Source organism: Ictalurus punctatus, chromosome 17 (assembly GCF_001660625.3).
Source record: "Ictalurus punctatus breed USDA103 chromosome 17, Coco_2.0, whole genome shotgun sequence".
Lineage (NCBI taxonomy): Eukaryota > Metazoa > Chordata > Actinopteri > Siluriformes > Ictaluridae > Ictalurus > Ictalurus punctatus.
Window position 1 is genome coordinate 2,621,747 of NC_030432.2, and position 27,819 is coordinate 2,649,565.

The 27,819-nt window shown below is 38.4% G+C and overlaps 1 protein-coding gene across 1 annotated transcript; it reads left to right on the forward strand.

Annotated features, from left to right (window-relative positions):
- The first annotated feature begins 19 nt into the window (after positions 1 to 19).
- scaf4b (SR-related CTD-associated factor 4b) lies at positions 20 to 26,252 on the forward strand. Its single transcript, XM_017491437.3, has 18 exons — positions 20 to 205; positions 2,282 to 2,365; positions 2,531 to 2,575; positions 2,702 to 2,863; positions 2,983 to 3,112; positions 4,050 to 4,198; positions 4,802 to 4,897; positions 5,017 to 5,099; positions 5,811 to 5,871; positions 6,358 to 6,420; positions 6,557 to 6,621; positions 6,835 to 7,016; positions 7,197 to 7,297; positions 8,958 to 9,071; positions 9,475 to 9,631; positions 10,087 to 10,190; positions 24,178 to 24,229; positions 25,278 to 26,252. The coding sequence occupies exons 1-18, from the start codon at positions 176 to 178 to the stop codon at positions 25,649 to 25,651; spliced, it is 2,052 nt and encodes a 683-aa protein (XP_017346926.1). The 5' UTR covers positions 20 to 175; the 3' UTR covers positions 25,652 to 26,252.
- The last annotated feature ends 1,567 nt before the right edge of the window (positions 26,253 to 27,819 follow it).

Sequence of the window (27,819 nt, forward strand, 5' to 3'; positions counted from 1 at the left end):
CATAGTGTGTAGGGAAGTATTTGGGCTCGACCCTGTGTGTATACGTATGTGTATGGTTTATGCTTCGTTAGAGGTTGTTCTAAATTACATTATTGTTCTCTTTAGCGTTGAGTTCGTGCACGGATTATGAAAGCAGTTTAATAATTAAACGCTTTATGTTCTGAAGGATAACAGTATGGATGCGGTGAAAGCTTTCAACTCTGAGGTAAAGACCATTTCTTATCAAATTCTTGTCGACGGCTGTGTATGCTAATGTCAGATAAGCTATGCTAGCTAATATGCATGACATTCGTTTTGGTTGTCTTGTTAGAAAGTTAATAATGTTTTTTTTGCTACTGTTGCTACTCTAAACAAGTGAATATAGGGTATAAAATGTGATGTTAGCAGTTTAGCTTAAGTTCAGTTTTGACGCGTAGTTATTTTTGCTGAAGGGAAGTCCTGTAACTCGAAGGCCTGCTCTGCACTGCGCATGCGTCAAAATGGCGGCGCCAGCAGGCAACATGTATCCAATAAGAATTTGCTGCTTTTTAAAAATTATAAATTTTGTTTGTCTAAACGTGCAGTAGTTGATTTTTCATGCCTTACTTGTACAAATAACTTGGAAGATATGTAGAATATGACTTTTGTTTTAAAAGATTTTGAAACTGATTTCCGGTCTGGAATGCTTGCTTGTGTTTGGCCGCGCTTACTGTCAGTCATTGCATAGACGTTGCTCTACGCGCCACAGATGATCATATTGGCGGAGCTTCGTGAAAGTGGGCGGGATTCATTCAGATCTTGAACCTATATAACTTAATTTTATGTTCTGCACCGTTGTAAAGTAGTTTCCTGTGTTACTGACACCAATATGACTGTATGTATAAGGGGACGGGGGGACTACGAACAATCGTGTTTCTAAAAATAGTCAATTCTGCAAAAAAAAACCACAATCAACTTTCATCACAATCAACAAAATCATCCTGTACTAGTCATGTGATCATCCAGTTAAATGTGTCTTATTCCTGTTATACAACAGCAATCTGAACATCATTCCATGTTGTACACTTTAACCATTCATGGTTACATTTAATGTAGTGGAATGTCTGCAAAATAAGTTGATCCTGGTTAAGTTATAGCTGTCGTTCGTTGACTAACCTACCTCTCTCTTTCTACCTCTCTTTCTGCCTCTCTATCCCGCTCTGTCGCAAGCTCTCCGAGTTAATAAATAGCCTACTGTTTGTCATGTGACTGAAAGATTTCCCTGAACAACTTCAGTTCGAAGTGATGTCTCTGATTGAAAGGGAAACTGATTGTTGCCGACATGAGGTTTATCTGTTAGATTTGAATCAGGACTTTGAAAATACAAAATCGAACCGTGTTGAATTTACAAAAACAAATTGTGTTAAAGTACCTCAAGTCAGACACATAGAACCAACATACGCACTCGAGTTAAGTAAGCACAACAAACTTCTTTCTTTTTTTTTTCCTTGTTTTTTTTTTCTTCTTTTTTTTGACCCTCACTGCAGTGTACTGGTGTGTAATATCATTCATATTTATGGGATATTTTACAGTGAACTGTCTTAGTATTTTTCTATTTTTATTTTTTTTTAAAAATCAAATGTAAAGCACCTTGTAATCACTTCAGCACATTGCCATAAATTAACATGAGTTTTGGCAGCTCTGTAGACTGTTTATCTTTCTCTTTTGTCTTTTTGGACGTCAGATTATTATTATTTTATTTATTTCAAGTAGAGGTCGAGCGATTTTAGTTTTTCAAATTGATACTGAATGAAAACAACTCAATGTGAAATATTGCTGAACCTTATTACAAAAATAACTGACTTATTACAAAAGTTACTGACTGTATGTTTTAAAAAATATATCTAATTTTTTTTTACATGAAATAAATATCTATGCATGTGTATTAACGATTCATAAATATTAAGGTGAATAACAGATATACATCCAAACTGAACCAAAAAGCAACAGTATGAATAACAAAAATGGAGACCTCCAAAATGAATCAAAAAACACTTCAAATAACACAACAAAATTAGTCGGCGATGGTGTTTATTTTGCCTCTAGAGGCCACTCTCGTACTGTATAAAGACCACCGACCCTTCTCAGCCTCCTGCGATGGACACAACCGGGGGAAAAACTATCAAATAGTTGGATAGTTCCAGCAGTCGTTTCTCGATGCAGATTAATCCACTCCGAGGTTCACTCTTGACACTACTACCTTGACGACATTCTTCTTGATCTGACGTGTGAAATCTGGACATGACGTTTCTCTCCCTCTCAGATGGCGTCCATGCTGGATATGAACCCGCCGATCTCTCGAGCCAAAATGATGTCCATTACCAAAGCTGGGATGAAGGCAATTAAGGTGCGTTTGTTCATTAATTTAACTCGTTCCTTCGGCATGCGTTTGTAGTACGCTGTCGATTTCCTCAGCAAATCTTCTTTTGAATTAAATCGCATAACTCGTTTTTAATCGCTGTTTATCTACTCACTTGATCTACTTTTGTTTTTTCCCCTTTCCTTTCATCAGCTTTATAAACATGTCGTCCAAATCATTGAGAAGTTCATCAAGAAGGTGTGCGATCGATTTAATACATCATCTAGTAACATTTCCATAATCATATATTCATCTGTAAAATATATATATGTATATATAAAAAGTCAAAGTGTTTTGTGTGTGTGTGTGTGTGTGTGTGTGTAGTGTAATCCCATGCTGAAGGTTCCAGGCCTGTACGTGGTGGATTCGATAATCCGACAGTCGCGTCATCAGTTTGGAGAAGATAAAGACGTGTTTGGGCCGAGGTTCCTGAAGAACATCAGCGCCACCTTTCAGAGCCTGTATGAGTGTCCTCCTGATGATAAGGTGCCAAATTATTTATTGTTATTTTTTAAAAATTATTTATTTTCCCCACAGGGATGTTTTAAACATCTCTGCTTGGTTTAAACACCTACTGATGATGATGATGATGTGTCTGAATAAAGGACAAGATCCTGCGTGTGTTGAGTCTGTGGCAGAAGAACTCTGTGTTCAGTATGGACGTCATTCAGCCGCTGGTGGACATGGCCTCGGCGCCGGTGGTGTCTGTTATGGAGAACGGTTGTATGCTCAGAGGTACCGATAAACACACACGTACATGCCCTGTGTCCATGCTAGCACATGACCAGTCTCTTGTGTCGCTTGTAGTTTGTCTCTTGTGCATGTAGCCTACAGCTTAACTAGTTAATCCCTAGGAGTGTAACGGTACACTCCGGTTACTTGTCGATTTGATTCATGATTCTGATTCGACTCTCAGAATATTTTGAACAAACTTTGAATTAAAAAAAAAAAATTAAGACTGACTCATAAACAGTGTGAAACTGTGCTGTTTTTTTTTTTGGTCTGTATAAATCTAAATAAATCAAATTATGGTTTAATATTGTTAAAATATTAACCATATTTTAAAAATAAATTTTGCACATTTTATAAGTTCTCCAAAATTTTCAGCGTTTTTAATAAACAGCGTCTGACCCGGGGACTTGAAAACGATAAACTGAGCTCCGTAGCAGAAATAGAGCTCCAGAGTCGGTGAAAATGCCAGACTTCCACAGCCTTTAGTTTCCTTTGAAAGCAACCGAAGAGCTCTTTTGAATCGTTAGAGCAAAGAACAAGGTCACGTGTACCAGCTAACTCTTTCTCTTTGTATTTTAATTCCATGGGTTTCCTGGATTAGGACCTCTAGAGTTCAAAGAGTGCAACGGCATTACGTGCACGATTAATAGAACGCTGATTTGATCAATGTGAATCAAACGTTTACATGATGCACATAGTCACAGTGTATCGATAAACTCCTGTTAAACACGAAATGAACAACACACTAATCTCTAGTGTGAGAACCGATTTATTTTTCTTTTTAACGATAGGTCGTATTTCACAGGATAAGATCAGAAATCAATGTTTTCGTTCTTGCGTGTCCGAGAGTAAGTGGAAACCGATCACAGGTATTATCTAAAGTTGTGAGTGGGAATCCTTTGTGAGAAATATCGCTCACTTTTCCTGTGTGTGTGTCCAGCTGAAGCAGGTTCTCCAGCTGAAGCAGTATGCGTTCAGCCAACACCAGAACCGTCCACACTTCCTGGACCTCAGAACCCAGTAGATCAGCAGAACAACGTGACGCTCGCTGCTGTGGCTCAGTTCCTCCAGTCTGCTCAGGGGCTCGACGTGAGTGACGTGAACCTGAGAACATTAAGCACACGTGACTCGCACACGTCTTACTATAGTCTCCTGACGTTCCGTACCTAATTTATTTATTAAATGTTTATTAAATTTATTACATTTATTTATATTTCTATTTTATCCCCACACCACCAGAGGGTGTCCTGCATCTGCCACATATGTAAACCTTATCGCAAATGAAATTGAAATTCATTTTTGTTTAAAAAAAACTTGGGTGGGCCCCCTGGTGGTCATAACACTGTATGGAAATGAGGACGCACTGTATTTGAGTGCGAGGAACGAAGCGCGAAGAAATCCGTTTCTGTTGTACATCGAAACGCGACATAATTTGTGCAGCTCTTGCAATTGTGAGCCAATGAAAAGACTGCATTGAACAAAGCTTCGTTAGTTACGGCTGATTGCATTAAATAATATATATAATTTAGAACTTATAGGATGAGACATAATTTAGTGTATGTAATGGGCTGGTCAAATGAAGAGGAGGGGAAAAAAACGTACTTATGATTGAGAACATGACCAGAAGGTAAATGTAAAACTTAAAAATCTGTTTCTTATGTGAAATTGATGGGGTGTGTGTTTACCATTCAGCTCCAGCAGATTCTGCAGACTCTCCAGCAGGGAGGTGCTACACAGGCTAGCACTGCTAACTCCACCCCTGTCCAACACAATAGTTCAATCGCCAAGGTAACGCGCATACACTGGTTATAACTATTAACTATACATTCATTACAATATATACAATGTTTTATTTATTTATTTGTTTGTTTGTTTATTACAACCCCCCCCCCCCCCCCTTCACGTAGGTACTGCAGGACCGATTCGACTATGATGAGGAACCAGATGTCGAGGAACCACAGCTGGCGGGAATGTCTCCCGCTTCCTCCATGTACGTTTGCCTGTAGATTTATTTATTTACTATTTATACTTCAGCGCTGTTGAATTCTCCTATCTGATTGGTTGGCAGAAGTTCAAGCAGCAACTTTTCCGTTAAACCGCTAGTTCTTGAAGGATTTTTTTTCCCATTCGTGGAAGGAGTCTCCAGTGTCAGCGCTTCGTAAACAGTCAAGTTGCCGGGGCTTATGTGTGTGATGCAACACAAGGTCATGCTGTTGATGGAAAATAATCAAACCTTTGGGTGAGAACAGTAACTCTTCTGCGTGTCATTCGTTATTTTCCTGTACCAGGAACCTTTATTGACCAGGTCTCCCTGGAAGAAGAGATTGTGATCTCTCGATGGGATCTTCCTGGTAAATAAACAAAAATAATCGCATTCCCTCTACCCACCTCTACCACAATTAATTGCTTTAATTAATTCTCTGCGGTTTGAAATTTGGGATCGGACCGAACCCAAAGGATTGACTTGATTCCTACGTGGCGTGCTGACTATTTGATGAGAGTTATGTCCCCGAGATGTCGTTCAGCGATGAAGAATTCAACCCGGAATGGAAAGTTCGGCGTATTATTCGTAACGTGGCGCTTTTTTATCGTGTCGCGTCGGATTACGTCGTTCTCTTCTCTAGTGACTCTTCTTTGTGCCAGTATCTGTGTCATATGAATGTTACTTACGTTCCTTTTTTTTTTTTTAAATCTTGTACAGAAAATTTCGAGATCTGCAGCAAACTCTTCAGGGCCGCCTACTCGGCCAACTTTCCAACCAGGTAACACGTTTGTTTTGTTTTTTTCTTCAATGCTAGCAGCAATATGAGTGTGTTTTGGGAAATAAATGAAATTATATCAAAATCTATTGATTCACTAGTTAACTAGTTATGTTAGCTATCACTTTCTGGTTCAGCTTAGGTTTCCAGTCAGCTGAAACATAGTACTGGGCAGCACACTGGAGATTGTACTTGCTTGGTAGACTAGCTGATGAATATACTTCCCACATTTGTGTGATTTTTATCCAGTTAGCCAATCACATGGCTGGCAGGAACTCAAATAACCACTCTTTGCAACAGTGGTGAGCAGAAAAGCATCCAGCAACAGGCTTAGAACAGAGTGCACAAGCTTGCCGAAACTGTGTGTCGAATTTAACGTCTGTCCCTAAGTTGAGACATATTCGTGTTTGTTTTATTACCCTGCTCTGATTTATTTATTTATTTATTTATTTATTTATTTATTTATTTATTGTGATTCCTAACACGCAGGCTGAACAAACCGCATCCAACCCCGATGACCCCACCACTTGCGCCATTACAGAACCTAACACGGTAGACGCCTTCGCATCTTCCCTCACCTGCAGTCTCATTCCTACATTCACTTTTTTTTAAAGCCCTGTTAATACTTTCAATGTATTTCTCAGATTATTGTTTTTGGCTGTACTGTTAATGTTTTTTTTTCCCCCAGGCTGAATCGGGACACTCCTGCAGAGATGACCGAGACAGAAGGTACAGCCGGAGGTCACGGTCAAGGTAAGTTCTAGCGTGATTTATTATTATTCTTTAGGTATACACAACATTTGTGCACTTGTCGTGTTAATTATGTTAGCAAAGTTGGCGGCTGCTTTAAGAGAAAAATGTTTCGATGCAAAGCCGAGCAGCGTATTAACCGTTTATACAGATTTTTCTTTCAAATCCTTCCCATGATGCACTTCGAATCTGTTCCCTGACGTGTAATCTCTGCAGGTCACCCAGGAGGCGCTCGTTGTCTCGTTCTCTCTCTCAGTCTCACTCGCGACACTCACGGTATAGGCGCTCTCGTTCTCGTGAGCGTCGGAGGAGTCCACCGAGATCACGTGCAGAGGACAGGAGGGAGATGGAGAGGAGGCACAAAGGACTCCCACCTATGAGGAGAGAAATGGTCAGCGGTCAGTGCCAGAGATTTATTTATTTGCTTGTTTATTTTAAAGCCCTGAATAAATCTTGGGTAGGGACGCTAGAGTTTAATCCAATCCAGATTCATCTTAGATACAGCAAGGTCTGTGTGTAGTATGTAGCGAGTAAGTAAGTGGGCATTTTCTAAAGTGTGTGTGTGTGTGTGCGCGCAGTGTGCAGCACGACTCTGTGGCTCGGTCAGCTGGACAAGAAAACGCAGCAGCAGGACGTCACCAGTCTGATGGAGGAGTTCGGCCAGATCGAGTCAATCAACGTGAGCACACAGCACCATCTTAAGTTTCGATGAAATATCGAAATACAACGATTTCCTTGTTTATTATAATAGTTATGTTTTGTTTATCAAGAACATTAACCTCGTGTCCTGCACTAATATTGGCACCCTTGGTAAATAGGAGCAAAGAAGGCTGTGAAAATTTGTTTTTATTGTTTAACCTTTTGCTTAAAAAACTCATGGATATCAAACAATCGCGAACACAACACGGGTTTATCCAAAAGAAATATCTTTGTTAAATGTAGGTGTGCAACAATTATTTACACCCTTTAAGTCAATACTTTGTGCTACCTCGCTTTGCCGAGATAACCGCTCTGAATCTTCTCCTATAACGCCTGGTGAGGTTGGTGAATACATGGCGAGGGATTTGAGACCGTTCCTCCATACAGATTCTCTCCAGATCCTTCACATTTTGAGGTCCACGCTGGTGGACTCTCCTCTTCAGTTCACCCCACAGGTTTTCTATGGGGTTCAGGTCAGGGGACTGGGATGGTCATGGCAGGATCTTGATTTTGTGGTCAGTAAACCATTTTTGTGTTGATTTTGATGTATGTTTTGGATCGTTGTCCTGCTGGAAGATCCAACCACGGCCCATTTGAAGCTTTCTGGCAGAGGCAGTCAGGTTTACATTTAATATCGGCTGATATTTGAGTCCATGATGCCATGTATCCTAACAAAATGTCCAGGTCCTCTGGCAGAAAAACAGCCCCAAACATTAAAGAGCCACCTCCATATTTAACCGTGGGCATGAGGTACTTTTCCATATGTCTACCTCTCTGTGTGAACCAGAACCACCTCTGTGTTCATCTCCAAAAAGCTCTATTTTGGTTTCATTTGACCATAGAACCCGATCCCATGTGAAGTTCCAGTAGTGTCGGCACACTGAAGACGCTCGAGTTTGTTTTTGGATGAGAGTAGAGGCTTTTTTCTTGAAACCCTTCCAAACAACTTGTGGTGATGTAGGAGATTTCAGGTTGTGGTTTTGGGGACTTTCTGACCCCGAGACACAACTAACTTCTGCAATTCTCCAGCTGTGATCCATGGAGATTTTTTTGGCCACTTGAACCGTCTTCTTCACAGCGCGTTGAGACGATATAGACACACGTCCAGTTCCAGGTTGATTCATAACATTTCCAGTTGACTGGAACTTCTTAATTATTGCCCTGATGATGGGAATGCGTGTTTTCTATGCTTGTGCTATATTCTTATAGCCGTGAAGCTATTTTCGTGAAGCTCAGCAACCTTTTGCCGCACATCACAGCTATATTCCTTGGTCTTACCCATTGTTAAGAATGACTATGGGAATTTGGCCTGTATGTTACCTCATATTTATACCCCTGTCAAACAGGAAATCATGGTTGACCAATTTCCTGTTCCTAGTCACCCAGTTGTATTAAAAAAAAATACAAAATATCAATGGTAATATACTTCAAAGATATTTTTCTCATAGGAGTTCCATTAATCATTGCACACCATTCTTAGTGTGTGTGTGTGTGTATATATATATATATATATATATATATATATATATATATATATATATATATATATATATATATAAATATATATATATATATATATATATATATATAAATATATAAATATATATAAATAAATAAACCTATTTCTTTCTTTCTTTCAGATGATCCCTCCCAGAGGCTGTGCCTACATCGTCATGGTTCACAGACAGGACGCCTACACGGCTCTGAATAAACTCAGCCGAGGAAACTCCAAGATCAACCACAAATCCTTCAAGGTACAGCATAAATGATGCTTGCTTGTGTGTGTGTGTTGCATTGCACGATATACCGATACTAGAAAGGTATTGCGATACCTGGCTGTTCAAAGGCGGTACTACGCCTCGTTCTGTTGGGGATATTATTATTATTATTATTATTATTATTATTATTATTATTATTGGTTATTCGTTTGATATCGAGAGTGTCGACATTGTCGACATTCAGTCATGTCAGTTGCTTAATCTGAGGTTTTATGTAGCTGATGATCACGGTCCTATCTAGTGTCTAATTAAGGCCCGTTTGTCATATGGTGATTAGCTTCAGCAGTGTATACACCTGTTTTGACATTTAGAGTGTGTGTGTGTGTGTGTGTGTGTGTGTGTGTGTGTGTGTGTGTGTGTGTGTGTGTGTTTTGATCAGATCGCGTGGGCGATGAACAAAGGTGTTGGAGGTCGCTTTAAGAAGTACTGGAACATGGAGCTGGGCGTGACCTATGTCCCCTGGCAGAAGCTGAAGGATACGGAGGTAGTGGCTTTGCAGGAGGGAGCGGTGCTCGACCAGGAAACACTCAAACCAGGTACAGTCCACACACACACACACACACACACACACACACACACACACGTTCAAACAGATATCGCAGAAAGATACGAAGCCATGTCTCCTACACCATACTTGGTGCACTAGAAAGCTATTAGGGATGCGGCTGCTTAGTCCGATAGAAGTGCACTCCAAACTGTACACCCCGTGTAGTGCACTACTCGAAAAACTATGTAGCCTATGTTATGTGCTTGAATGGGATGGAGCTGATTGTGGCTCTTGCACACTAAATAGTGCTCTCTGTCACTACATAGAGTAAGATTTAATGTAGCATACATGGTGTACTCTCTGGAGTATTGAGCCATTTTGCAGTTACCCCCCTATTCCATATACATGTGTAGTACCTAAACTAAGTAATACTTTTTTAAAATTAATGTAAGTAATACTCTTATTTGGCATGTTATTTATTGGAGTTGTTGATCACTAACGTAGAGTGGGCCTCGTTGCTTGCCGAGCTTAAACCCGTTAAACCAATTGGAGACTGCGGAGAGGGACCCAAAGGAGAAAGCGAGGGCGGAGCTTCAATCGAGTCACAGGTAAAAGGTCTTAATGGAGTATCTGATCAAACTTTTTTTTTTTCTCTTTCTCATTCGTTTCTTCTGGAGGTAAAGTGTTTGCCTACGTGTCACACTTGCGTAAGAGCTCATCCATTTTGCAGCGAAATGTCACTTTGCGTTACGCGACACGTGTTTGCACTTTTAAAGCTTCTTGTACGATGCATGGCTTCATTGCGTCGACAAGTTTAATGTCAGTCTTGGAACTTTTAATAAAAACAAAAAGGTTAGCATCATGACTGTTTATTTCCCCTCAGTGCTTTCATTGTTTTTTTTTTTTCATTTTGCCATGGGTAAAGGGTCATGGATTTATTTTTATATATATATATATATATATATATATATATATATATATATATATATATATATATATATATATATATATATATATATATATATATATATATATATATATATATATATATATATATATGAGCACCAGGGAGAGGTGTTATTCCTCTGCTGCGAATAACACTGACATGGTAGTGTGTGTGCTGCTATTATGAGGATATTTAATGCTATATTTGTACATATACAAAGTGCACTTTATCTGGTAGGTGGACCTGATAAAATGGATGATTATTATTATTATTAGGTTGGTGAAACCAATAAACTATAAAATAAATTTGTGTATATGTACAGTGCCTTGCACAAGTATTCACCTCCCTTGAACGTTTCCACATTTTGCAGTGTTAAAAAGACGGAGCTGAGATTGACTTAATTTAGATCATATGCCATGGCGCTACGTAAACAGATAGAGTAAATAGAAATAGTTGAGCTGAGTCAACCTGTGTGCAAATAGTGTCACATGATCTCACTATAAATACACCTGTTCCTCAATGTTGGAGAACATACCTAAACAAGCAGCATCATGAAGACGAAGACACTATCAAAACTGTAAAAGCAACAGTCAGGAGTTTGGTTATAGTATTCTTTAGTGGAGTACCATTAATCCGATATTTAAAAAAATCAAAGAAACTGACCCAACGGCGACTCTGACTAGAGGAGGTCGTCCACGAAAAGTCACTGACCGGGTAAGGAGGGCATTAGACAGAAGCAACCTAGAGGCTACCACCACCATGTTTCACTGTTCTCAGGATGGTCTTCTCAGGGTCCTAAGCAGTGTTGAGTTTCCACCAAAAGTAGGGCCATGTGCTGAGGGGTAAAATGAAAATGTTGGTCTTCTCTGACTGGTGAAACGTGTTCGATACGTTTACTGAGATGCCGTCACGCCAAACAGGATTCATATGGCTCGGCACGCTTCCGTATAGCCCAGCTTTGTGAAGTGTCCGGACTGCGATTATCCTGTGAACAGCATCTTCAATCAGAGTTGCTCTTTGAGGAAAGTCATGCCATTATATGGCTATAAACTAAGTCAATGGCAAATAGGGCAGTTTATATACATTAAACACGGGTATTAAACTAAATACATTTAGTTTCTTGGTCTTGCTTAAGGGCTCTTTTTGGCTGTTCTGGCATTTCAACTTTGAACCTTCTAGCTCTGAGCTGAAGAACTGCTTCCATGAGCAGTATAATGATTGGGAATGAATTTCCCACTTGGCGTTTTCTAATGAAATGATCACCTCACGGCACGGTGCGTCACTTGAAGATAAACGGTGACTACAAGAGCTCACCCACATTTTCAGAGGAAATCACTGGAACTTTCAAGCAGGTGGGTTTTTTGTTGTGGTTTATTTTTTGTTCGTTTTAAAAAGAAAGAATGAAGGAAAACGCAGTCCATGCAGTGAAAACCTGTTCTGCATTTAAGGAGGGTGTGTAGCTATCTTTAATTTTGGTTGCAAAATTAAAGGATAAAGGAAATGGTTCCTTTATTCCGTGGGCCTGCTTCAATACAAGCACATCAGTCAACTTTTGATCGAAAACAATAAACTACTATTACATAATTTTAAACTGCGCCAGAATTTGTGTCTCCAAACTCGTGGTCGTTTGTTGGAAACTTTTCTGAATGCCCCAAATGTGAGACATCAACAGACATGATGGATAAGTGAGCAGTTGCTTCCAGAGTTGATTTGACTGATTTAGCTTTATGCATCGGTCAACATTTCCAGGTCACAAAGATCTCTTAATAATTTTGGAGCACTAAATTTATTAAAAAAAGCATGTTAGAATTTTTTGTTGCTTAAATACACTTTGTTTACTGTATAAAATTTCTAATTAACAAAGTTATTCTAAAATTTAGCTGTAATGATATCAAAATATCCACAAAATACAAACTACAGCAACTGTAGCTAGCACATTTTGGTTATTATCTGTATTGATGGTAGTAACCAGCTAATTAGTAGTTAGTTCATATTAAAGGTGCATTAGCCGGTGGTGCGGTGGTCTTTATGATAGATGGGTTGTAAGATCAATTTACAACCTTTTACTCTTTGAGCCTACACCCATTTTCACCCCTCTATACACAGATCCGCCCCCAAAACCTCTGACGGTTCTGCTAGAGTTAGCATGCTAACTAGAGTTTCCATTAGCAAACTGTCATGACATCACTTTCAAGCGCACTCGGATATTCAGATGCTCGAATGTCAAGTTACAACCCTATTAACATGCAAATAAATCGTGAGGAGTTGAAGGGGTGTTTTGTATGTTTTAAATCAAACTAGCACATTTATTGCATGTTATTTTTTCCCACTGGATTTTTGTTGGAGGTTTTGACGTATAGGGCAAGTGATTGGTCTCCCCTCTCCAGCAGTAACCCTGAACGTTGTAAATTGATTTAACATCTAGCACATGTGGAATCTAGTTCCTGGCCTGATTAAGTTCTGGATGCATTTATTGGCAGTCGAAGGCATCACTTTTGCAGCGAATGCAGCGCCAAGGAAAGAATTTCCCCGAACAGAATAAACACCAAAAATATCCGTTGCGCCATTCGCAGGTAAGTTCACCATCTTTGGTGCCCATTTTTGGGTTCCTGTTCCAGCTATTCTGCAACTTTAGCTACACCTATTTACTATTTCTTGAAAAGTGAAGCAGCAGAAGCTTATGCTCAAATCGCACCAGAACGTGAGCTTGTATATTTTAGCAAATGTCAAGTTCATGACCAAGCCACTTACAAAGAATGGCTTTTAGGTCAACATGTTTGAGGCTACGCATGAACCTTCTTCAGTGTAACACCACCACAAGAAAGTCTTAAGGACGGCGGGCATCCTAACGTGTTTAGTGGCTTCTCGTTGACGAGCTGTTTATAGCAGCTATAATGTAAGCGATAACAGGAACCAACATGTTTGGTGGCTGAAGTTCTGCAACATTAAATGTAATTATAAACTGATGAAATCTACAGTGTGGTGTTGAAACCTTGCCGATGCATGGTTGTGCAACTATCAAAGAACTAGAACCAGCCTCAGTGGAAAAGGCTATGGGGAAATGAAAGTGAAGCCAGATCTACTAGAGAAGTGGTCACCAACCGTGTTCCTTGAGATCTACCTTCCTGCAGGTTTTTATCTCCAACCAAAATCTAACACACCTGTTTTAGTTGCTCAAGAACTTCTTAAGTCAACGATTAGATGGTCGGGTGGGCACCATTACGGTTGGAGCTAAAATCTTCAGGAAGGTAGATCTCCAGGAACGGGGTTGGTGACCACCAAATTAGAGTGTGGTCCAGGAACATGCACAACGTCCTTCTAGACCAGGGTGTAGGCCGTCAGAAGATGTGCTAGTGAAAATGCTCTGCATTATATGTTGGATGTTGCATGGTGGGTAAAGACGAAGCATGAACCCCCTTGCCGTGTTTTCCAACTGAACGCTTGGAGTTAAACGCTTTCTAAGACAAACCGTAAAAAGGTTTCCACAAGGATGTCCGTAAGCCGTGGATTCAGGAAACCCGGATGACTGATCACCGATCTGGGATATTTTTGTGAACAATGGCGCCATGTTGAGGTTTGAGTTTCCCTCACGACTTCTGAGGTCTGTATCTCCTTTCCTTCACAAGTGTGCACTTGTAGCATGGAAAAATGCAGAGTTTATAGTGGGGAGCATGTTTCTACTGCAGTGGTCACAAACCCTGTTCCAGGAGATCTACCTTTCTGAAGACTTATCTCCAACCATAATGGTGTCCACCCGACCATCTTATCATTGCCTTAAGATGCTCCTGATCAACTAAAACGGGTGCGTTTAGATTTTGGTTGGAGATAAAACCTGTAGGAAGGTAGATCTCAAGCAAGAGTGACCAGTGTTCTATAGGAACACGCTATCATTTTCTCTCTCACAGCTAGCATGCTAACATCACAACTGTAACATCAGGTTTGCAGGATTCAGGTGCGAGTACTTGCACTTAAACAGTGTCACCTGGAGCGCACTGTCCACAGCAAGGAAAACGTTGCTTAAGTAGTTTGCTTCGCACTCTGTATGGCGCGCTGTAGCTAATTAGCGAGCTTGTATAGCATTCTAGTGGTCATGTACAGACGGCAGACATTTAAACTTGATGTTCTAGTTTTATTTACACTTTTTAAACAGCTTCAACAGGAGCTATTGTTCAATGGAGCTGGAGGTTTGGTGTGTTGGTATGGATGTGAAAATCACCAAGCGCTGGCTCGCTTTTGGACATCTGGCACAAGAAACGAATTCAGAATCATTTAATCAAACAGCCGGGACGTTTAAAACACTGGGTTTTCCTCCTTCCTTCCTTCCTTCCTGATGGAACCGGAGAGTTGGTAAGAGTTGGATATTTCTTCACCTCTTAGTAATACACATTTTATACCAGTATGCATAAATCCTCCATCACAGCGCTGATCGGTTATAAACCCTGGCTGAAGCGATGTCCCTGAAACTCTGCCCGTGCTCGGGGCTCGTACTGATGTCAGATACATGTGTGTTTAGAAAGAAGAACACTTGCACTTTTTTATTTCACTTTACGTTCCTCTCAGAACCTGAACATGTCTGTAATAAATATTTTTTATAACGTTACGCTTTGCTGCAGTTTTAGTACAGATGTGGCCTTAATTAACATAAAAATGTTGTATACAGATTGAGGAGTTGTCATAATTAAACACTTGCTATGTTAAACTGTGTTGAAAAGCCCAGTGTATTCTGGGTAAGCTGTGCTCTTGAATTTAGCAATGATGTCGACTTGTAGAGGATTGGATTCAGGGACGAAGCTCAGGATCTTTCAACATCTAGTCTCATTAATAATAATCAATAAAAGCCTTAGATTAACGCGTCACTGACAGAAACCTGCAGAAATCACCCAGTGTTACAAACGGAAAACTAAAAACACACCGATCAGCCACAGATTTTGTTCCATTTAAAAATATATATATATATATTTATGTATATTTAAATGATTTTGCGTGAAAAATTTCATCCCTTTTTGGTTTCATTTTCGTTCCGTGTAATGCTTCTGATCTCTGTGTACAAGTATTCAAGATTTATGAATTGAGGCAAATGGTCCCACACGATGGATTCTGAAAAAAAAAAATCTACGTTTGAGTGGGAGTTCTACTTTACGTGATTGTCCTCATCTTTTGAAAGGAAGCGTTAATCAAGGCTAATGGTCATTAGTGACCATGTGACTGCAAGAATGTGTGTGAAATTCTCCAAAAACACACACAAAAAAAGTCTTTGTGCTACATGCACAGCTTTGGCCATAAAGTGAGGTTTGTGAACACAACTAATAAAACCATTTTACGAACCTGACACGTCACATTATTATGGGTTTACGGTGGTATAGTGCAGTAACGGGTAATGTTGCTGCTTCACGGTTCCAAGTTCCCCGGCTGGGTGTGCCCAGAGTTTTGCATGTTCTCCCTTCGGTTTCCTCCCAAAAACATGTTGGTAGGAAGATTGGCTATTATAAATTGCCCATAGGTGTGAATGTGTGTGTGTGTGTGTGTGGGGTACCCTGCAGTGGACTGGCATTCTGTCAAAGCTGTATTCCCACCACCTTCTTCCAGCCAGCTTTCCAGGGGTCAGTTCCAGATCCACCACAAACCTAACCAGGATAAAGCGCTTACTGAAAATGAACGAACTAACAAAAAATAATTTGGAGCCGCAGCAGTTCCTGCATCGCTGAACGTCACCATCCGTCGTGCCGTGGTCACCTCTGTGAAGAGTTCAGAGATCTCAAATGAGCAGGATTGTCACAAATAAACTCGACTCTGTTAAAGACCTTCCACACTGTATAAAACATGTCTTATATTATGATGATGATGATGATGATGACGTCACTCCTGGGGGAATTCAGTTGAGGGAGGGAGAAGAATTGATCGCATCGGAAAGGTTACAGTGAGTGTCTGTGGTTTGGATATTTTCGCCAAGCGTAAAGATTTCATTCTGATTTCAGATTCCTTATGAACTGTTCATGTATCCTAAACTGGAGGCTCTGTATAGACGCTCCCTATTTTTAATGCACGTTGCATGTAATCCAGTCCAAAGTTATGCATGTATGTGATGCAAGGTTTCGGGTCAAAGTTAAAACAACCACAACAACAAGAAACAGGTTGTTTTTGTTTTTTTTGCAATTATTTCCGTCCCCACAAAACGTCATCCCAAACAGAGCACGAGAAGAAGAGTTTGTTACGGCAGTAACGAGGAACAAAGACGTTGAAATAAAAAACGCACACGTTATCCATGTTCTATCTTCATGTTACCTGTATTAAAGGGCACTGTCTGGAAGTGCCATTGCGTAGCTTCCTGTGAGCTACGTCACAAAGCGCTGTCCGCCGTCTTTCACATACACAGGCTCAAAGACACCAACGATTGCTTAGGGTCGTACTGACTGACGCCCAGAAGGCACGGCACGTTTGGCTCTCTTGTACTCCCGGCCCCGGACGGCCATGGCTTCGTCGGGATTTGATCTCTCGATCTCACGATTTCCGGGAATCAACAGGTAAATCTTTTATATTTCCTCACCGCTCTCGGCTCTGGTTTGTTCATTAGGGATATAAATCACTGCGGCAGTGTTATGGTGCTATATGAATAAAATCGAATTAAATTCCACTCACCCGTATCTGCAACTTTTAGTTATTAAAAGTCTTGCACTTTAGGAATGTTTACGAACTGCTAGCTGTCAGTAGCTCAGATTCAATTACGGCACTAACACCATTGTTTACGTCATCGTGTGTAATATTATCTATCACATATACAGCTAAGATGTTAGGAAGTTAACTAGTCACTCTCTTGAACTTGTTTAGTTCCATCAACAGTCTTGTAAATCATTGTAAATACTTATTTACACCATGTCTATTAACAGGCTAACAGCTCAAGATCAGATATATTAAATAATCCCAGTCGGACCAGTTCTGACTAGCTAATACGTATTTATAGATGTTACTGACTGGTTATTGACTCGATTTCTCCCAGTGGAACAATTGGAAGCTCAACCTGACACCATAACATAAGGGATGAACCTTTTCAAGTTCTTCTGGTTTAACTGGGAAAGTAGGTGGATTCATCTGGTCTGGTGATATTTTCGATTTGCCTACACATACAATCTGAACCTTTACTGAGGGTAAGAGTGTGGGTATGATTCTGAGCCTTTCATTTGCTGTCTGATTATGAAAAAATAGTTTGGGTTGGATTTAATCAGGTAAGGTGGTCAGACGGTTGGTGATTATTTTCTATCGCATAGCAGCGGGTCAAAGGTTTATATTACGGAAGGGCGTACATCCGATACCCAGGATTGTTATCGGGCTGTTATCAGACAAAAAAGGGGGATTGGACAGGGTGAGGCGGGGAGGGGGACAATTAATTTGATCTGATCTTTTAACAAATAGAAAAGATTTGAAATTTGATTTGGGGATTAATTTTTTTTTTTAAATTGAACTATAAATGTTTACATATACAGAGACTTCATTGTATTATTTTTTGCGATCGAAGAAATTGATACGAAATCAAGCAAACTGCAGTATTCAGAGGAGCTTGCTATTTTTCAAAATCGCCGCTGATTTTCCATAGATTCGGGTCAAGACACGTCACGTGACCCCAAAGCCCTCTTCGGTTCACGTGCGTCAAACATGAGTACAGATAACGGGTCTCGTTTGCTAACAAACATCACTGCGAAAGAATTGCGTGCAATTGCAATTTCACAGATTGAGGTAGTTTTAGGTAGTTGCATTGTAAATTTTGTTTAAACAAACAAACAAAAAAGCCACAGCAAAATGAAGCATTTTTGGCCGTGACAATCACAAAAAAAACCTGCGAAATCCTGCGCGGAATGGTGAAAGCTGCGGTTTTGTCTAAGTCATGTTTTTTTAATTGTATTTATTGTATTATATTTTAATATTTTAATTATATTTTATTGTATTGTATTTTTTTTATTGTACTTATTGTAAGTGCTGCGGTTTTAAAAAACATTTTAAAGCTTAGTAGGGTTTAATATCCGCTGATACTCGTGGTTTCAGTATCGGAAGAGATAGCTGTATCGTTCCGCCTCTTTTTATTTATTTTATTTTATTTATTTTATTTTTTTTATATGAATGCGCTCCTGTCAATACATTGTGATTTCTATGGTAACAGCTCATTCACAGGCACTTTTATGCTGGACATTCAACATAATCTAAGCGTCATGATTATATAATGAAGGATGTATAATCATTGATATCGTGAAGTTTTCTGCTAAGAGATGTTTATGGATACTTGATGTTTTTATGGAAGGAGTCTTCAGTGTCTGGGGTAACGGTCAGTAGGTTTTCCACCACGGGAAAGGCTTCAAGAGTTTATGCTTTTTCTCTTTATGTTCAGGTAGGGGGGAAAGCCATGCTAGTGAGGGAACGACTGTTTATAGCTGCTACAGTGTGAGAGAGAACAGGAACTGACTTGGTTTTTTGGTTATTTTATTTTTTTTATTCAAATTAGCTTTAAACAGCAAATAAAAATGTCAGTCATTAATAATAATAATAATAATAATAATAATAATAATAATAATAATAATAATAATTTGAGAGGCAGACGCACACAATATCCCGCAATCATGCTTGATTAATGTTGTTACGTTATTGTTAGAATTTTTAGTTTTTTGCTTTTTGTTTAGTTTAGTTTAGTGGTGTCACATGATCAAGTGGTGATTGGCTGATCAAAATTTTACTTGCGCCGAATCCTCATCAAGTCAGGGACATTTGTTATGTAAGGTTTGTTACTGATACACCTACACACTTTGAATATTTGTGTTTTCGACTATCTTGGGATTTCTGAAAGTATTCCTGAAGGAGATTACTTCTGAGGAAGTTCTCTGAGGAAGATTTGAGTTTTGTTCTTGAGAAAAGATGTGGCAAGTACAATGGGCCTCTATTGGTTCTACAAGTGACAGGAAATAAATAAAAGGTAAACACGTGGTTACATGGGTGGAAATTTGTCACATAAATCAAGCTAAGATTTATGAGCGAGAGATTTTTCTTTTTTTTTTTTTTTTTTTCTTTTTTTTTTTTTTAATTATACAGTTACATTCGCTTTTTTGGCTGAGACGTTTATCTAAAGCAAATATTGGTACCCTTCCCAAAAGGTGTGGGATTTAAAAAAAAAAAAAATTTGTTGAATGTGACGCGAGTAAAGAAGATTGTGATCAGGGTTTCCGTTAGATGATAAATACTCTTATTTGCCCAATAAAAACTCTACACAAATTCAGCTCCTGCCAGACACAGTGTGCAGTAAACAATATTCACTGAATGAACAGACAAATTTCAAAGTAAGAAACTTCTGTTTTTATGTCAACCCTGTTGTAAGTAAATTCTGTTGTTGGTTTTATTTTTATGTAAATTCTGTTTTATGCCACCAGACAGTGATTTGATTTGAAGTACATATCATTTTTAAAGTCAGTAAAGGATTATTCAAAACTCCTTATTAAATAATGCATGTCTCTTTAACTGAATGCTAGACAATATGCTGAAGGATTTAAATGTCGCTGGAATGAGACTCATGTAGTTTTGCTAAATGGTTCCCAGTTCTCTTTTAATATCTTCTTTTTTTTTTTCTTTTCTTTTTTTTTTTAAATCTGGAAAAATTAGACAGCTAGCAAAGTGCACATCTTGGCTTCAGTGGATATAAAACGTCTACACACCCCTGTTAAAATGGCAGTTTTTTGTGATGTACAAAAAAAGAAAACACTTCCAATCCCCAGCTTGCCTAAGTGTGCACACCCTTTTATAATTGGGAATGTGGCAGTGTTCAGAATCAACCAATCACATTCAAACTCTTGTTAAATACTAATTAATGTACACCTGCCATCAATTAAAGTGACTGATTAACCCCAAATAAAGTCCAGCTGTTCCTGTAGGATTTCCCTGACATCATCTTGGTAACATCCAACTGGAACAGTCACGGGCCACAACCAGCTTACATAGCAGGTATGGGATAAATAATGGAGAAAATATGGCATGATAGTGACACTACTAAGAACAGGACATCACACTAAAAATGATGAGAAGATAAGGAGGAAACTGGTCAGGGAGGATGCCAAGAGGCGTACAGCAACATTAAAAAGGAATTGCAGTAATTTCTGGCAGGTACTGGGTGCTCCCTACGTGTCACAACAATCTCCCGAATCCTTCATATGTCTGGGCTATGGGGTAGGGTGGCAAGATGGAAGCCTTTATTAACCAGAAAGTACATTTTAAAAACTCCCAGAATCATGTGGGATAATGTGTTATGGTCTAATGAGACCAAAGTTGAACTTTTTTGCCATAATACCAAAAGATATGTTTGGCACAAAAAACCCCACAGTACATCACCAAAAGAACACCATCCCCATGGTGAAGCACGGCGGTGGCAGCATCATACTCTGGGGCTGTTTTTCTTCTGCTGGAACTGGGGCTTTACTCAGGGTGGAGGGAATAATTACCAGCTCCAAATACCGGTCAATTTTTACACAAAAGCTTAAGGCTTCTGCTAAAACATTTAAGATGAAGACGAATTTCACCTTTCAGCATGACCATGACCCGAAGCAAACCTCCAGATCAACAAAAGAACGGCTTCACCAAAAAGTTCAAGTTGTTGGAACGGCTCAGCCAGAGTCCAGCACTAAATCCAGTCAAAGATCTGTGTGTTGACCTGAAGAGGGTGGTGTACAGGAGACGCCCAGACAATCTGACGGAGATAGAAAGCTTTTACAAGGAAGAATGCCAAAATATTGCGAGGTGAAGATGCTCCAAACTGATCGACTCTTACCCAAGAAGATTGAATGCTATGATACAATCTAAAGGTGCTTCAACTAAGTATTAGTTTATAGGGTGTGCACACTTTTTCAACCAGGTTATTGTACATTTTTTGCTTTTCAGGTGTTTTTGTTTTGTTTTGTTTTGTTTTTTCCCCCTAAAATGATTCTTATTGATTTTCACTTTAATTAATAGGTTAAAATTTCACAACAACGGTAGAAAAGGTTCTGACATGATTTATCTTGGTTTCATTCTTTTCCATCAAAAAAAAACCCTGCCATTTTAACAGGGGTGTGTAGACTTTTTATATCCACTCTTAAGTAATGCTAATGCCGCTCGTCACGGGGGTGTTTGTCTGGTTGGTCTTCCAGGTGGGACTTTTTTTCCTGACATGTGCAGAAAATACAGATATATAATTCAATTGCAGAATTAAAAATTCCTGCCACTCAGTCATATACACGTTCTGTTCAAATCAGGAATGAACGTTTTCCTCTTACTCAGTCAGGTACTACTTTTCTTCAAGTCCAAAGATCCTTGCGGATCCTACCAGTAAATAGTCATTATACGGTCGTGTGGTCGAACAAACAGCAGGTTTCTTCTTCTTAAAAGCCGATTCCGATCAGCCTAACTGAGATGTCGAGGAACGCGTTGAGATCACGGAGACGTACGATCCTGGTTCCGAAGCAGGAAAGTCGAGAATATGCGTTTGCGAGATAACGTTTTGGTATTTCTTCTTTAAATACATTTCAAGTTCATTAAAACAAAGATAAATAAAATGTTATTAGCAGCCTGTCATGAAGTAATATTTTCCCTAGCAGAAAGTTCTTTATCTGTTTATTTAAATGGTGACTGTATGCAAAAAAAAAAAAAAAAAAAAAACAAACTTAATTAAATATAACTTGATGGTGTCATTCTTGTATAAACCAACATTTCAGTGTTTTCTTTCAGAGGTATTAATTAACACATGACCAGAATTATACTCATTATTATACATACTCAGAATTATACTCATATACTCCTCTGAATTATACTCATTGTCTAAAGAGATTCTTTTCAATAACATTCCTTCTATTAAACAGTAAATTGTGTTTTTGCTTGCAATGCTTGGGCGTAAGCCTATTGCAGTGCATTGTGGGATTTCATAAGTACCCTGGGTATTTTTCAGTACACTTCTCCGACACGAATACATGATGATGGACTTTTATAAAAAGTACTACACAGTAAAAAAAAAATTGTAAACTGGCCACATTACGACTGAAGAGGCAGTGGTCGAGGAACTGACGGTCCAGAATGCTTATCGCGAGTCCGTTACACAAATCTGAGGTTTTAAACATAGTTAGGATTAGGGTTAGGGTTATAGTACATGCTGATCAAGTTCAGATTTTTCAACTGTTCATACACATGCTTTAATAAAAACTTTATATTGGCCCTATTCAGTCTGGATTATTTTTTTACCCAGTAAAGTGTTTAGTCCTGTCCGATTTCCATCACATCGGTCATTTTTTAACGGACTACTCATTTCTACATCTTAAAAAGATTGCGCCGTATTCTACCTTCTCTAAAAGGACCTGTAGACAAACCCTAGGTAAGGTATATCCTGTCCGAATTTAATGTTGGAAAAGGTTGCGTTATGTACTGTGAGAAGGAGGGCTTGGCGTTCTTTCTTCAGTATAAACACTTCAGGAAGTGCATCTCTTACCAAGAAACAAAACGAAGAACCTGTCAGATCTGTCAGAAAAGCAACACTTATTGCTACGATGTTATTGTGTTGAGCAGATTCAGCCTACACACGTTATGGTCATGTGACCTGCCAATTGTCAAGCGCTACAACACGCGATGATAATTATAAAGATCAAAAAATCAGTTCATATTTAAAATTAGACGAAGACCGTAGGAAATGTTGTTGTCTTGGTGGGGGGGTTTTTGGCATGGTGAGAATGCGAATCTTGTGAAGACACGCCCATTTCTGTGATTTATACAGAGATCGTTTATCCCATGTGAATCAATCATAGTTCTTACAGACGTCCTCCAGGCAACGTTCCTTAACACGCATGTTCAGAAACCTTTTCCTGTTGACTAAAATGCTAATGAACACTTGATGTTCGTTTTAGACCGTAAATAAGTGTTTTATGTTAACCCAGCCATGTACAAATCTGCACTGCTGGATGTATTTTCTTTTGGGAAGTTGAAAGCTTTTATTGAAAGGTCTAAGTTTTTAGACCTTTTTGCAACTATACTAAAAATCTCAATGAGAGATTTCAGCTTTTAATAAGTACTTGGACCTTTTATTCAGTTTCAGTCTTCTTGGGTCAGGTCTCTAATAAGCTACGCACTCAAGGTTTGGTCACTCAGGGACATTTATGGACTTTCCTGAATTAAATCTATGACACATTAAGGTTTGCAGATGGTGTGAGGTAAGGGTATGAAGAAATCCAGAACACCACTGTATATAAACCTGGATCAAACATTCAATCAGTGCAAAGTCTCGACAAATTTTGACATTTGTGACACAAATTCTGAGTCTTGTATTCGGAGATCTCTTCCAGGTTTTGATTCTTTCCGTTGTTGATCGTCTCTTGTTTGTATTTGTTCCATCTGTGAAGTTCTGTGTTTGACCTTTACTCTCGTTTTGATGCTGATTCCTCACACAGTCCTGTGCGATACAGGCGTCATTTTTCATCCTGGTATCGAAAAACATTCTCATTCGCAGTGCATCGTGACGGCTATGGCAAACACTTCATCTCTGTTTTTTTTTTTTTTTTTTTTTTTTTTTTTTTTTTAAATTGATCAACTCCAAACTAATATCTGTATCCTGTCCATGTTGGATTATGCATATTGATTAGTCTTTTTGTGTTTTCTTGTCATCTCAGGTGCCTGCTGTGAGCACAGAGCCCGGCGTCAAGCGCATAAACGCCCTGCTAGGTACGAGAACTTAGAGTTAAACTGAAAAATGTGACATTAATAGATGTTTCCAGTGAAGCATTTAGAGTTTGAGCACATTATTTAAAAAAAACATGCATAAACACAATAAATCCACAGAAATGAGAATCTAGATCCAAAGGACACAATCATATTTCATAACATATTGCAAGTCATTCTGTAGTTGACCTCATGACTGTTCCCCTCCCACCAGATGCCACTCAGCTGGAGTGAGTTAGCATTTATAGCATTTGCTGCAAATTTAGCTTTGTCGCCCTTGCTGTCAGTAGAAAAGTGGCTACATGTTTCAAAACCACACAAAAATCCATGAGTTTCTCATGAACGCGCCAATAATTGAAAAGTTTTTAAAGTTTAATTTTAGGATTTGGGGAAAATGGGCTGGGGATGTTTAACGATTTGTTGAAATTTCATGAATTCTATGAAGGAATTATTGGAAGATGGAAAAGTTTTAAAATATGTAATCCCATCCCAAAGTTTCAGTAATTGCCCTAAGAAAATATTAAACAAATTTTTTTAAACAATCATTTTTTTTTTTCATTTCTGCAAAAAAAAAAAAAAAAATTAGCAGAAATGATTGAAAATTGCTGAGAAATTTCTTTTTTATGTCTTAGAATTTCCCTAGATTAATAAAAAACAAAAAACTAAACAAATTGTGCGATTTTGAGAAATAATTAACCAAACATCCCTAGCCCATATTCCAAAAGTCTCAATGATTCCACAAAAAAAAACAAAAAAACAGTTAAAATCTCTGTAAAAGTTGTTGGAAATTGGTGAAAAATGTATGAGACCTTTTATTGATTTTTGTGTCGTTTATTTCTCAATAAAGGGTTCCATAGACGCTTCCATATTGATTTTGAGAAATCATTAATCATCCCCAAAATCTTAAACATTTCCCTTAAAACATCCCAAACAATCCTCAAGATCCCCCAAATTTCCAGGCACATTTGGAAATTAGAACCTGACTCTGTGACAGGTTTGATGCGTAAATTTGACACATTTATCCATTTCTTCTGATTTTGTTTAAACACAGCTGACCCTGTGGAGCCTCCATCAGAAAACTCTATCAGCAGCCCCCCGAGACAGACTGGACCGTTACCTCTAAATCGTCCTCCTCCTACATTTATGCCTCCATTTCCCAACATCCTGCATTCTCCACCCAACGTGCCCAGGGCTCCTATGTTCCGGATCAGGTTGCCCATGCCGGTTCCAAAAGATCCTGCTGAAGATTTCCTACATCCAGGCATCATGGAAGCCGAACACTGGAACGGCAGGCCTTTCAGAAACGTCTGGCACGACAACGGACCACCCAGAGGGCCACCCACCTGGTTTGGCCCAGAGCCTCCATTCAGGCACAGCGGGTGGAGCAGAGGAGGTCCCTGGGGTCACGGACAATTCAGAAACTGATGCTCCAAAAACAACCCTTCAAATATCTAAGACTAATAAAAACTCATGTCAAACTAACCCCCCCCCCAAAAAAGGAAGGAGTTCAGAAAAACTTCCTGTTTAGGAACCTCATAATTACAAAATAATAAATATCTACCAAAATTACCAAAACATTACAGGATCATACAAAAATCCACCAAATGATTAAAATGTATTTATTTTTTAAAAAGATTTCTATATGTTAAAAATAAATTCCCAGTATTCTACAAAATTCTCATTATTCTCTAAACGTCACAATTACAACAGAATGTCTACTGACAATCTGCAAAGAAATCCACAAAATTACTTGGATTTATGTATTGAAAAGGCCGAGAAATTATATTCAACAAAGAAAATTCCCACAGGTCTGTAAAAATTTTCCAAATTTCGCTAAACAAATGAAAAAAAATGGGACCGTTTCCAAAACGTTACTGAACTTTACAAAAAAAATCCACAAAAACATTTTTTTTAACTTACCTGAATTTCAAAAACCCCAGAATTTCTTTACAAAGTCTTTGCACACTTGAACTAAATTTCAAAGATAACCTCCACTATGAAAGTTCACATATTTTTTATATATATATATATATATATATATATATATATATATATATATATATATATATATATATATATATATATATATATATATATATAATATATAAAACGGTCTGAAAATTCCACGAAAGTTGCCCAACATTTCTCTAAGCTTCAGAATTTCCTGTTTGGTTTCAGTAAACCTTTCAAAAATGAGATATAGAGTACGAAACTAGTGTAACAAACAAATAAAAGTGAAGATTGTTGTTCTGAGCTCAGGACTGTTTGAATAATCTGATTGTTTGTTTGTCCTCTGTGTTTGCTGTACATTTTTTTAAAATTTTTTTTTTTTTTTTTTTTCATTTCATTCTAAGTTCGTCCAACCTGATGTTTTTAAACTGGCGTTCAGTGAAACGTGTACGTACTCGGCTGTGCGTCTGAAACTTGTTTCCGTAGTTATGCTATAGTGAGGAGTCACGACATCCCATAATGCACTGTGAGAATGTTAGCGTCCAACTGTCTCTCCAGAATACCCATAATGCATCATCGGGAATCGGGTGTGGTTTCAGACTCTGGGTGGATGGAAACATAACGTGTTTGATTTATTGTTCCGAATATTTGTGTGAAGCATGATCATAACATTCTGTTCCCGTTCCGGAGGATTTGTATATTTTGTTCCGACAGTAAAAGCCTCTGATGCTCTCACTGTTCATTTTAGTAAACTGTTTTTCCTATTGATCTGTTTTCGGCTTTGTCTTTTCTTCTTTGCGTAACAATTAAATAGCTTGTAAGATGAGCTTATTTAGCTGCACATAATGTAAGGTTTCGTGCTCTTGAAGGTAAATAATCAGTGATTTTCTTGGTTTGTTTTTTTTCCTTTAAATTTAACTGACGTGACTTGATTTTGAAAGCAGCTACAGAACGTGTGGACATGTACATGTGAGGTAGGAGCCAATATTTATACCTTACTGCATAGTGCACTTGTAGCAATAATAATTGTGAACTAATAGTGAGTAATTAGTAACTAATAATGAATAAATATTTGGACATAAATTGGCAATAACAACTCTGCACGTCACAGAAACACGATTCCTCTGATTCTGATCTCTGACGCTTTATAATTGCACGTATTACAATGTAGTTACGTGTTAATAATAAACTTGTAATAACCACAACTGCTTGTGCCAGTTTATCAGGTTAACCACCTTCCTGATCCCTACAGTCATATTTTCTTTATATTACTATATTAGGTACAACTAATTGCTCTAAGCTCTCTGCACAAAGTATTGGCACCGCTCTTACTTGCATCTTTTTTATTTATTTATTTATTTATTTATTTATATTATTATTATTATTTATTATTATTATTATTATTATTATTATTATTATTTTTTTTTTTTTTTTTTTTTTTTTTTTAGGAAAGACCAAAAAAAAAAAGTGCTTATACTGTATCTTCAGTGTTTTAATCGTCTTAACGTTCAGGTGTATAAACATTTCCATATGTGAATACAGACACGAGTAGGACACGCACTCTCACACATACGTGCGCACACGCACAGTCTAATCTCTACAGAACATACAATAAGGCAGAGTATATAAGCAATATGTGTGTA